The following is a 13,081-nucleotide window of genomic DNA, read 5'->3' as shown; positions in this document are numbered from 1 at the left end:
CTTTGCGCACTTTCTAAAATCCACATAGCTGGTAAGTGTGCACATTATGCTTTGCCCACTTTCTAAAATCCACATAGACCCCGGTACCTTGGGCTCCACTCATCTAGTGTGTCTGTCGACACACTCTGGAAGCATCGCTCCCCTCACCATTGAGGGTTATTGTGAGCATGGTGCTTTCTTTCGAGCGTTTAATTCTCTCTGAGGAGTTGGATTCCTCGCTCCTTGGGCTTTTCTCGTGGTAGTGTTGAGCAGTGCTCCCCTTTTATCGAAGGGTTACCTGGAATGAGCACACTATTCCTCTGAATTCGGAGTTCTCCTCTCACCAGGTTACTTATGTAACCATGGTTCCCTGAGTAGGGAACGAGACACTGCGTCCTCTAGGTTTCTTGCCATGCTGTGGACGCAAGCTTCAGACGAAGAAGTGGATGATGTGTTCTCCCGGCACCTATTTATACTATAGTCACACCGGTAGTGACGTCATGGCTGTCGCCGGCCAACGTGTTGTTGGTGTTTTTTCAATGTATGCTTCAGACACGGGTCACGACGAGGCATTCCCCATAGCGACCCTTAGAGGACGCAGTGTCTCGTTCCCTACTCAGGGAACCATGGTTACATACATAACCTGAGACGTTATGTAATTGAAGGAAACTGGTGATCACATTTAAAAATATGTTTTCCACTGTCTGTTGAGGGCAGGGGTTATGGTTGAATTCAACTAAGGTGCTATTTTGACTTTCTGGGTTGTTGTGATTAAATACTCTCAGCAAGTTGTCAATAAAACTTTGTTCATGCAAAGAGCAACTTGTCATGTATGCTAAAGAAGTGCTAACGGTTCTATGCTCATATGATCACAACTGAGGCAGTGATAATGTTGGACGACTAAAGACCTGCGCTCTGGGTGGGACAGTAACATTCTGAGTTAGTGTTATTGATCCTGTGTTGGACCTGTGTACACCCAGTAGGGCAGTGATAGTGTATAGATGCTAGATATCTGACACTCGTCTGTGAATTTAAGTAGGTGATAGCAGCTTCTTGTCGGAATGCTGTCACCATATGGGGAATTACCCTGAGAGGAGGCTGTAATGCTACAACTTGCTCTTTGCTTGAATAAGACCATAATTCAGATTGGAATTGTTTTAGCTTTCAAATTTGAATCACAGGAATTGTTATTCAAGGTGATGAATTAAAAGCATGATTGAAAATAGAGATCAAAAAAGAAATGCTGAAAGAGTTGAATAGGATCAATAGACAAGATCAGTAGATCAATATTGTTATCCTGAGATTTATGACTTTTTATTTTTTATTTATAAATAAATAAATGCTGAAATTGTTGGAATTACAAACATGATTTTTAATATGCACCTGTGGAGCACTCTCTGAGAATTGTGAAATTCTGAGACATATAAAAACTTTTATGGGAATTATGATAGATTTTGATTTATTTATTGACACAAGATGGGTTAGAAAACATACATAAAGCTGAGAAATGGATGCTTCTAAAAGAGATAAATAAATTCTAAGATATTAACTGCATGTGTTTAAATATTATACTCTGTATCTGAAGACGTCTAGAATTTCTATTCTGTTATCCCTGTGAGACAGTATGAAACGTTGATCCATTGCAGAGTTTATACAATTTTGTTTTATGTTAACTAGATAACTCTTGTGCATTGTTGAATGAGAACGAGATTGGGTGACCAAGTTAAATATACATTTTTATTTGAACAGATATACTGTATATAACATACATCTCATAGTAATATTAGTTTCTAGTTAAACAGAAAAGACAGATAATTCTTTGCTATTATATTATATACCATATTCTATATTAATTAGAGTAGTTTATTTGCTGTTTCCTGCTTTTTGCAAAGAATGAACTGCTTGCTATTATTTTCTGGAAAGAAGAACTGGCTAATTAACAAAATGGGAAGCTGCTGTGGTAACCCAGATAAAACACCCGGGATTAAGGGAGCACTGAAAGAGATGGTTAGAAAGTGGAATTTAAATGAAAAACAGACTGTTCAAATACAACCATGGTCAAAATTCACGAAGGGTCAATTTGACGCTTGTGGTACTCTGAGTGTTACAATTCTAGGTGAAATCCGGCACCTGCTAGAGCAGTTGCCTCCCAAGAAACAGAGAAGGATTGATTGGAACTTGTTTAACAAGAGCAGGAGAGGAGGCCACAGCTTCTGTCACTGCTGTGCAGACCAAAAAGAGGAAGCAAGAAGAGGACGATATGCAGGCAGTGAGTAGCAGCCCCCCCTCCCATACAGCACTGATGCTGAAAAAGGGGAAGTTGTTCAAGTGGCTGGAGGTAACACCACTGCCTCAAGAAGAGGAGGAGGTAGAAACAGATGGTGAGACCTCTGATAAGGAGCCAGAATCGATCTCTAAAGTGGTGAGAAAACTGTTAAATGAGGCCATGACCCCTGAACTTAAAGAACCTCTCAGTCGAGTGTTTAAAGTGTTTAAATATTTTTCTGAGTAGCTCATGAGCAACAAGAAGTTTGAGAATATTATTTGCACAATGAATGACAAATTGCATTTGAGAAATTGAAATTGGCTCACTCAAATGCAGGCTTAGGTCTATTTATTTATTCTAAACCATTAAATTGATTCAGTTCTGAAAAGTTAGTTTTATGTCTCAACCCATGGCGACCAACAATAGATGATTGCAATTAATATCCTAACGATTAGACAATGCTGTACGGGGAATTCCACAGTGTCTACGTTCCGTAGCTTCTGCCGTCGTCAAAGTTGTGTTACCCATTCAGATTTAGTGATATTCCACCCCAAACAATACGTTCCCCACTTAGTTCACAATCTGCTGAGGCGGACAAAAGTTATGATGCTCTGGCCAGAGGGGGGTGTGAGAGTGGGAGTGTGTGTGAAAGATATGTGATGATGTTGTATGGAATGATAGTGTTTGAACAGACACTGAGCCAAATAAATAATTCCATCAGAACAGCTGTTTTTAAAATGTATCAAGTGGGCCTACAGGGCAGAATAATCCCAGCAAAATAATGGCCATGGATTAACTGGATTAAGTATCCTGGTCAAAACCAAGGTTATTATCGTGGCAGAAATAGAACAATGCCATATTTGCGCAGTGCTTAACATGGGAAGGCAAAGCAAGCAAGCTTGCTCTATCCACCCCACACCTAACTTTCCTTTTTAACATTTCAGCAGGTCATGCTGGACTGCACCTGACTGCTTCTGTGACGTGTTGTGTCAAATGTATAAAATATTGTCTTGTTACTCTTAACATGAGAGGGTTGAGTCTTTTCCAGGTAAAAAGGGCTGTGCAACTGAGTGAAATGTGCTCAAAAGATTTATCTGGTGATAATAGGTGTCACGGGTCAGGGTGCCTTCCTGGCTCCCTCTGCTGTCTATGGCTGCGTTCCAGTCCATTTTTTTATGCCCTTCAATCGCAAACTTCCCTCCGTCTCATTTACTCGGATGTACATCATTGATTACGTTGCACGAGTGCCCACTTCTAGCGGAACCCTTGGAATGGGCTGAACTGGAACAACCTAAGCACTTGATCACTTAGAATCTGCTATGGAGTTGGTTTATTGTTTACATGTTTCCCCTTATGAATTTGTTTGGTGCAGCATTCTGTATGCATATAGGTATGCTTGGGCTGTTATAAATGTAAAAAAAAAATCATTCATATATTATAGAGTTGTTTGGGGTGGGGATAAATTAAACGCGATCTGCGATGACGTCATAGTCGTGTTGCATTGTGCTCTATGGAGCGGCCTGAAGTGTGCATATGAAGCAGACTCGCTCCCTCTGTCAAAATCGAGGGGTCGAGGGTATGTCCATATAAACTTCCCTCATCCACTTGACGAAGTGGAATGCACTTCAAAATGGCAGCGGGGATTCCCCCGAGGGGAAGTGCTTAGGGAAGTTCGCGAGTGCGTGTCTAAAAGTGGAGTGTAACGCAGCCTATGTTGTCATGTCTTTTTCTGCGGCTCGTGACCGATGCAATCAGCGCTGATCTGGTGGTGGGGCTGCGCTGATCATGAGCTGCTTCTACTCCACCTGTCGCTTATTACCCTTTCCTTTATATTTCTCTTCTGTCTAGTCCTTGTTGTGAGTAGATTGTTTTGTGTTCGATTTTGCGTTTGATGTTCTGTGCGCTGCTTTGCTCTGATCTCTGTATTTACCTGTAGCCTACACCAGGACGCGTAGAGCGAATGACTGCCGCCCTGTGCCTCGCTCTACTCTCAGGTTGCTGGTCCTGTGCGAGCGCTGGGTCTTGGAAAGTAATCAGCCTGTCTGGTCCGCATCCCTCTGCCGACCGAAGCTGGATTACTCCAGAGACTTGCTCACTGTTTTGGTTTAAAGAATAAACTTGTTTGTCTGCATTTGAGTCATCTGTTCCCCTCGTCCCATCACAATAGGTCCCAGTTTGTAAAACAAGGCGAGGACAGAGTTGAATTGTCTAAATTTGAATTTCACTGTGCTTACCATTCACAAGGTGAATAAAAAGTGAGAAAGAAAATTGGATGATAAAAACCAAATTGTACATGACCGGAAATTGTTTAATCCCTGCTCATTGTATTGATGGCAATGGAAATATGAAAGCCCAAAAAAAGAGACAGGACAGCTCTCAACTAACATGAACTACAGGTTACACCAAAAGGACAACTGGCCAGATAAGCAGATGAGTTATTACATGTTCTTGATCAACAAAAATACTTAAGGTTTCCATTCACAGGTGACGATTCCATCAATGCCAAGAAATTGTTCACTCCACCATTAAGGACCAGCAAACATGCTGTTGTGATTTTAGGGAATGATTTAGCAATTATCAGCAAATGGATAGAGAGTAACATCTGAGTCCAAGCCTCAACTTAAACTACACCAACCAACTCAGCAGCTCCACACTGCAGAAAGCAAAGGGATCAAGGGCGTGCTAGTAACAACCCTCCCTTGTCAACGAGGGAAAGCCCATTGCAACGGCTTGCAAAGAGGCACCCTAATGAAGATGGAACGTCCATGAGGCTAATGAGAAGATCAACACACCTGGAAGATGTGGACCAACTAATGGTTTAAGCTTAGCAGAAGAATCTATGTGTGTGATGTTTTTTGATGATTTCAGTAGATTTAATCAAAATATGGCTGAGTATTAATATGGGTCTCATGATTTGATTAGTTGTCAATTAATTTGAAAACATTTCAGGTAAATTCAGGTAAATCTTAATATTGTAAACTACAGAGACTCTCACTAGGTACATTATTGTAAAATACTATATAATATAGGGACTGTTATTGAAGAAACTTGAGGGTTAAGAGATCCTAATACAGATATTACAATCATAGATGCTACAGTTTTAACAGCTGCAACAGAAGTTCTCTGTCTTGCATTGTGACAGGTAATTTCTTTTCCTCATATTAGTCTCCACAATGATATCAGGTCATACAATTTTAGCAAAAAAATCACACTGAATGGAAATTTGTGATTGCTAAAAGTCCCTAAATAGAATCTCAGTTTTCCTATTTATATTGAAAAAAATATATATGCATCATATTTTTTTTTAATGATTTTTATGTCGGTTAGTAACCAAACATGGTATTGAGGAAAAGACATAGTGATAGTTAAAGATGAAGACATTATTTCGTATTTCAGCAGGAATGTGTGATAAGTCACTTCACCAAAACCAGGTCAGAATATCCTTGTACAATCAGTTTCGCTAATCCTGAAAAAATTGCATGCTATGTGTAATGGAAAGGACAGACCGTGTTTGTAAGAACTCTTTAAAGTCGTGAAATTAAAATACAACCTGAAAATCGACATAAGAGACTGAACCAGAAATATGAATCAGGACAGTTCTGACATTCCATCAGAACATAAAGTAATTGCTCATACAGCAACATTTTGAAAAGTTTTCTTAGTTTGCAATGTGGTTACAGATTTGATAATATGGATCGACAGAACTATTATGAACTATTCAGTTTTTCCAAAATTATCCAAACTGACTGTGAGTTAGTTTTAAAACAGAGTCATGTCCATTGGCTGACTCTGGAAAATAAGATTACAGAGAGGTAGGTAATTAAGGATTTAATGCCATGTAATACTATTCTCATGGTGAGAGCTGAGTAAATTTTACATAGAGTACATTTTAAAACATCAAACACTGTTTAAAACAATACATTCAAATAATAATGATAAAAAAGATCTTATACTGTCACCAGCATACATTAAAGCCAACAAATATGTCTGAGAAAAAGGAGATTGTGTAGATCATCGTTTTGAAAGGGAATAAAAGTCTAGAAATTTTATAAATTAAACGTTATTTAGAAATAGGATGCATTTCATGTAATCTGTTGTTGGTACATGTGTCCTATTCTTCTTGCCATTTGTTTAATATGTAAGAATTCAGAGTAGGTCTAAGAGAAGAATTTGACATCTTGTACCTATACTGACAGCTTCCTTAGCAGCAGTATGAGTTTGTTGATTTCCTAATAGACCGATATGACCTAAAATCAAGTAGAAGATAATACTAAGAACTGACTCTGTAAAAGGTCTGTTACAGCAATATACTCTGGGGTATTCAGTTTTTAATTTTCCATTGCTTGAAAACAAGATTTTTGAATATATAAAAATTGTAAAATTATTCTGTTATGCATTTTGCAAACAGGAAGGCTCTAGATAGAATATTGGTATGTGTATGTGGTAAAATTGGGTAAATTTGCTGTATTTTCATTCCAGTTTAGGATGTTGATGAAAAGAATATGGCTAACATGAAGTATGAGAGATATCAAATGGGATTAAAGCACAATTTATCAACATCAGATTAGATTATTAGATTGCTCAATTCTTTTACTAATGTTTTTGGACGAGTACTTTATAAATGATTGGATGTTTCTTGAAATGTATTCAAATTTGTTTGGAGAAAGTGATCAAAGCTGTTATAATAGTAAGAGAAGGCCAATATATATTCAGATGATCAAGTATACACCTAGGGAGGAAGAGGAGTATGATACACTCCAGTAAAGGAATAGAATTGATGATTGAATTGATGATTGTGTAAGATAAATTATTAGAAAGGGGAATTGTGAAGGAAATTTTACATTTAATCAATTTTAAATTAATCACAAAATCAGTTGATCACAAATAATGTCTAAAACTTCTTTTTCTTGCAGGCCTAACTTTTGAGTACGTGTTAGGGAACAGAAATTCTAACCTTGAGTAGTTTTAAACATGAACAAGACATCTGTCGGGAAATACTAATAGCGATACATGGTTTAAGGAACAAGCTGAAGTAATCAGTAACTAGGGAGAAGGGGTCTTAGATTTTCCACATAGGGGAACCAGTCATATTAGAGGAAAATTATGTAATGTGATATGATGTTACCTTTGCTATGTACCATTCTTACATAAACGGTTGTATCCTAGTTGCGTGGGGATTCTCTATGATTGAGATGAGATCCTCCCGGCCGTGATTAAAGCATATTCAAAGGAATTGTTTGGAGTCTGTCTGGTTACTGCTGTGCAGCAGGTTAGTAGAGCACTAGAGATCTTAATCCCGAGTGATAGTTTTCAAAAGGGGTGAGACGTCGCCCAACGCAACAGAGTGTCAATTGAGATGCGCTAAGAGTATAATTCTTAAGTGTCGCCAGAGACACGCCCCAGTTAAACTTAAGTCAGGTGCGAAGGGGAATTTGTACCACAATGGTTTGATTTTTTTTTTTTTCTGAAGTGTTCCTTCTGTTGTTTTTTTGTTTTTTTCTATGACCAGGTGGGTGATTGTTAAAATTCACAAGGAGTTGTGTGTGAAAGTTGGTGTGACTACATAGTAGTTTCATTTTCTCTCCAGTGATAGTGTGAGGGATGAGCCCTTTCTCTCTGCTTGGTGGTGGTACTCTTTTGTGTGAGTGTTCAACACTTGGGGGTGCTGTGGTGTGTGATTGCATGTGTGTTTGCTGTGTTTTTTCAGAGATTGGGAGAGCTAGGCCCCCAGCCCTGGAATGGAGGCACAATTGTGTATGTATATTGTATTGATTTTTATATTTGCATTTTTGTATATGCTATTTGATGGTTTTCAATAAAGTCATCTCAGTTTCATGTCTTGACTCAGCCGTAACTAAACCTGTGTGCCTTGGTGATTTTTGTAAAGGGCAAATTCCCAGGTAGACTAGTCCCCCGGGTGGCATGGTCTGTTATCTTTGGAGGTGTAGCTTCTCAAGTCTATCCTCCGAGGATGGGTTATCTGTATGGGTAATTCTCTCCCTGGTTAAAGTTTTCAAATGTTTTCTTGTCATGATTTCCTAGGAATAACCACCACTTTGCCACACATACACTAGATGACATCATCAGCTCTTCAGCATGTGATTAATTCTAACCTATGAGACTGCTCTGCTGCAAACAGGTAAGCTGAAGTGATTTCTGAGTTTTCTATTACAATTTGTGAAATTCATTGAAATGGTAGTGAACTAATTAATTGGAATGAAATTACATCCATTTTAGTTGTTAATCTGATCATGAGGGTTTTACTTGCTAATGTTTAAACAATGTTTTTTTTTTTTTTCATAACAATAAAGTATATTTTTGTGCAATTCTAACTGTATAATAATGCAGCGCTAATTGGCATAGCCTTTAATACCATGTTCTGGCATGAAACTCTAGATGACGCAGGCTGATAGATCCATAGCACAATTTGGTAGCAATCACATTGTTATCTACATAGTGCAGGTGATTGGTTGCTGTTGCATCAGTAGCCAATGAGCTGCAGCTCAATATTCAAATACAGTAGTGTTGCTGTTAGCAGCTTGCAGCGCACTTCCAGAAAGCATCTAAAATGTGTCTCCATATGTCTGTATATTGCATGGTTTGCTTATTAATTCATAAATGAGCAATAATAACAGTTTAATCTAAGTGTTATGTTTAATAGTCTTGTGGAGTGATTTATCAAGCATATAAGCTGCAGCGTTTACACAATCGTGTTTATGCTGCAGCAAGCAGTCTCTTGTATGCAATCACTGTGAGGAAATGCCATCTAATGTTTCATTAGCTATGCTTAATGTGTGCAGTTGATTTAAGCTATACACAGTGTCAGAGCAGAGACCAGATCAGAGTCTTTCCTGTCATCTCAAAAGCTGTTCACTTATCAATAAGAGGATAAGATTATGTCGATGTTATATCAAATGATTTAATTATTGTATTTACACAGGTGGTTGCTGGGGTTCTTATCTCTATCAACTTGCAACATATCTGTTGTTAATGAGAACACAGTGCATGTTTTTAGAGCCAGTCATTCAGCAAGGTAGCCCAGGCACACATAGTCATATGCCACTAGAGTTAAGCCATTTGGCAAGGCAGCCCAGGCACACATAGTCATAGGCCACTAGAGTTAAGCCATTCAGCACGGTAGCCCAGGCACACATAGTCATAGGCCACTAGAGTTAAGCCATTCAGCACGGTAGCCCAGGCACACATAGTCATAGGCCACTAGAGTTAAGCCATTCAGCATGATAGCCCAGGCACACATAGTCATAGGCTACTAGAGTTAAGCCATTCAGCACGGTAGCCCAGGAACACACAGTCATAGGCCACTACAGTTAAGCCATTCGGCAAGATAGCCCAGGCACATATAGTCATAGGCCAATAGTGTTAAGCTATTCTGCAAGGTAGCTCAGCCACACATAGTCATAACCCACTATAGCAGTGGTTCTCAACCACATTCCTGGATGCACATTTTGCATCTCTCCTTTGTCTGACACACCCATTTTAGGTCTTGCAGTCTCTACTAATGAGCTGATGCCCTGAATCAGGTGTGTTTGATTAATAAGACATGCAATACGTGGAGTGTTGGAGGGCTCCAGGAATGTGGTTGAGAAGCACTGCATTAGAGTTAAGACATTCGTCAAGGTTGACCAGGCACACATTGTCATAGGCCACTAGTGTTGAGCCATTAGGCACAGTAGCCCAGGCACACATAGTCATAGGCTACTAGTGTTAAGCGATTTTTTCTTTTGTATCCTGCTTTGTTGGGGGGTTATTTCATGTATGTTATATGTGCAGCAACATGTCCTGCATGTTCACAGCAATGTCTCTTGCCTAGCAGCAGCAGCATAGCAGACCTATTCCGCCAAGACCAAATACATCAACATTGCCATATCCATTTCCATGCCAATCTCTATTACCATACCAATCTCTACGAGAGGTGTAATGACAGAATTATAATACAGAAACTGTAAATTATATTTTCTTTATTATGTGATAAAAAATTACCCCTTTTTGTCAGGCAGTATTCATAGAAAGAGTGAGGTGCAAGTGCAAGGTGTACAGCGTGTGTTGATGTGTGCGTCAATGAACAGATGTGATTTACCTGTGTATGAAGTGCAGTATAAGACATTTATCATAATGATGCATACACATTATTCTGTCATTATGTGCTAGCCATTTATTAGTGTTACAGCTGCATAATCGCATTTGAATATGCCTTGCCATGATATTCTGTATTACTGTTCATGGATAATGTTATTTTCTGTAATCCAATATTTTTTTTTGCATGTCTCTATATACAGTATATTATTTTAGCAACCAAATCTCTCTTTATTTGAAGTTATAACTTTTATATTGAAATTCATATACACAATGTTTTTGCTTACATGAAGTTTATGTAATTTACCTCATAAGCAGTTCTGTGTTTGAATGCGTTTTTCCATTTCTAACCACTAGATGGTGGCATAAGATCCCATTGTCATCTATAAAGTTCACTTTTTTTTTTTAATTAACCTGAGAATTTTTTCCTAGATTATATAAATTGTTCATGTCAATAATGTCTTTGGATAATTCTTGAGTTAATTCATATCTTTATTCTCATTCTATTGTAGGCCACACACACATACACACAAACCCCATATATCTGCATATATACACACTCACCTATGGTGAATACGGATTAAATCTGTAAAACCCATATACAATTGTGTTGTGTACAGCCTGGATTGGATCCTTTGTTTTGACAGACACCCCTTGAGGAAAGCTAGATATCGGACCTCACCTAATACAGTTCCATTTTCAGACAAGTTCCACAATTATTTTACTGATGAAGTTGCAGGGCAGCACTGACATTCAAGTTTCTGCTGTGCATTCACTGGAAATAATTGCACACCTTAGAACGTTCGTCAGCCAATCAGAATGAAGCTTTTAACAGCCCTGTAGTATAACTAGAGCTATACCTCTGTAAATTCTCAAAATAACTTTTGTAAATGTATGAAGAATATAAAGTGTAACTGTTTTGTAATAAGTGAAGATTGTAATGCTGTTTTTGGAGTTTATCAAAAACTCCTCCTACTTGACATACTTGAGTTTGTCCAGTGCGCAGTTTGGATCCTTCAATTTTTCAGAGAGCAGCTTGACTCCTGAATCTCCGGGGTGATTGTAGCTCAGATCCAGCTCTCTCAGGTGTGAGGGGTTTGAACTCAGAGCTGAAGACACATAACCACAGCCTTCCTCTGTCACCATACAGCCAGACAACCTACGGAGACATACAATAACAGTCCACATGACATTAGTTTGGTAATCAAACATTACTATCACACACTGACTTCTGCAGCTGTTATTTTTCATTCACTGAAGTAACAAAAGTGTCTGTGGAAGTGCACCAAAGTAAAAGTATTAATTTACTTTTCTAAATGTAGTTAAGTCATGAGGCGCATTTATATTTATTTGTGTCATAGGAATTGTTATTTGAACATTTATACCTATTTCAGCCTCTCATTAGATATTATTTATTTTAACTGTTTAAAAAACTAAAAAGTAACTGGCAGTAATTTCAAGTCATTACTTTTTTATTTTAATAAAAAAATATATTATTTACATTTAGACAAGAAACATTAACAGAGTCATACAAATAAGAGTGAAGGTATGCATATTTTAAAACAAATGATTATTTGCAAGTAGTTCAAATTCACACATTCACAGTCCATGATAAACTCGTGAATTTTAAAGGGGTCATATGGTGCAATTTCAAGTTTTCCTTTCTCTTTGGAGTGTTACAAGCTGTTCATGATAGATACGATCCCTAAAGTTGCAAAGACTAAAGTCTCAAACCCAAAGAGATATTCTATTTAAAAGTTAAGACTCGTCCACGCCCTCCTAAAACGCCTCGTTTAAACACGCCCCCACATGTCTACGTCACTGTGTGGGAAGATTTGCATAACGCCGCCCAAATGTTCACGCAAAGAAAGAAGGCGTAACTTTTATTCTCGCTGTAGTATTGTTGCCGCCGCCACCATGTCGTGGAGATGCTGTGTGTTTCGTTGCGAAAGCGAAAATACTTAGTTTGGCCTTCCAAAAGAGGACACAACTAGATATCAGTGGTTAAGTTGTATTTACAACACTGTTCCAGAACAGTCCAAACCACTTATTCGTGTGTGTGCAACACATTTTATGGAGGACTATTTCCTGAACCTGGGAGAGTAGACTACAATGCCGTCTGTTCTGACTCATAGCCTGTAAATACGTATTTTTGGAGTGTGCGTCAAAGCTTTTATATATATATATATATATATATATATATATATACGTATATGTATTTTTCATGCACGTGAATTGGGTTTCATGCATGTGACTTGGGATACGCCTGTGTGCATCGTGCCTTTTGCTTGAATTATTATTGAGACTAATCTGCTTCCATAATACTACTGCGCATGTGTCGAGCTTGTCCGTCCGTGCTCATCCACAGTTGAGCATGGGAAGTCGAACGCATTGAAAGTGGGTAGAAACAGCACGGTATTAAAGAGTTGTTGTGATGCCATCGGCCCAACCCTAGTCTTAGCCTCAGACATCACGTCCGCAGACCATTGGATGAACGTCTGATGCATATGGCACACACAATTTGAAACACTTCGGGAGTTTCGAAATCATCATCAGATTGGTTGAATTATACATGATTTCCGGGAGACGTGTGTGTCTCCTTCTTTAACGTTCCGCCTGGAAACAAATGTGCTGTGATGCCAAACCCCTTCATGTTAGAAGAAAGCTGTCGTTTTTACAACTGTAACAAGTCGCCCCGCAGCAGGGCAACTGGGTGACTGTGAGTCGGCATAGTTGCGGGGA

General features: G+C 38.6%; 1 protein-coding gene across 1 annotated transcript in view; it reads right to left on the bottom strand.

Annotated features, from left to right (window-relative positions):
• Positions 1-13,081, bottom strand: part of LOC107688608 (NACHT, LRR and PYD domains-containing protein 3-like) — a 35,335-nt gene that overhangs the window by 5,099 nt on the left and 17,155 nt on the right. Inside the window, exon 4 of the mRNA XM_016486321.1 lies at positions 11,325-11,498. Within this exon, the coding sequence (XP_016341807.1) occupies positions 11,325-11,498 (174 nt within the window). The remainder of the gene's footprint in view (positions 1-11,324; positions 11,499-13,081) is intronic.

This window comes from Sinocyclocheilus anshuiensis, unplaced genomic scaffold (assembly GCF_001515605.1).
Source record: "Sinocyclocheilus anshuiensis isolate Anshui unplaced genomic scaffold, SAMN03320099.WGS_v1.1 scaffold557, whole genome shotgun sequence".
Classification (NCBI taxonomy): Eukaryota; Metazoa; Chordata; class Actinopteri; order Cypriniformes; family Cyprinidae; genus Sinocyclocheilus; species Sinocyclocheilus anshuiensis.
This window is presented reverse-complemented; position numbering and strand designations above follow the sequence as displayed.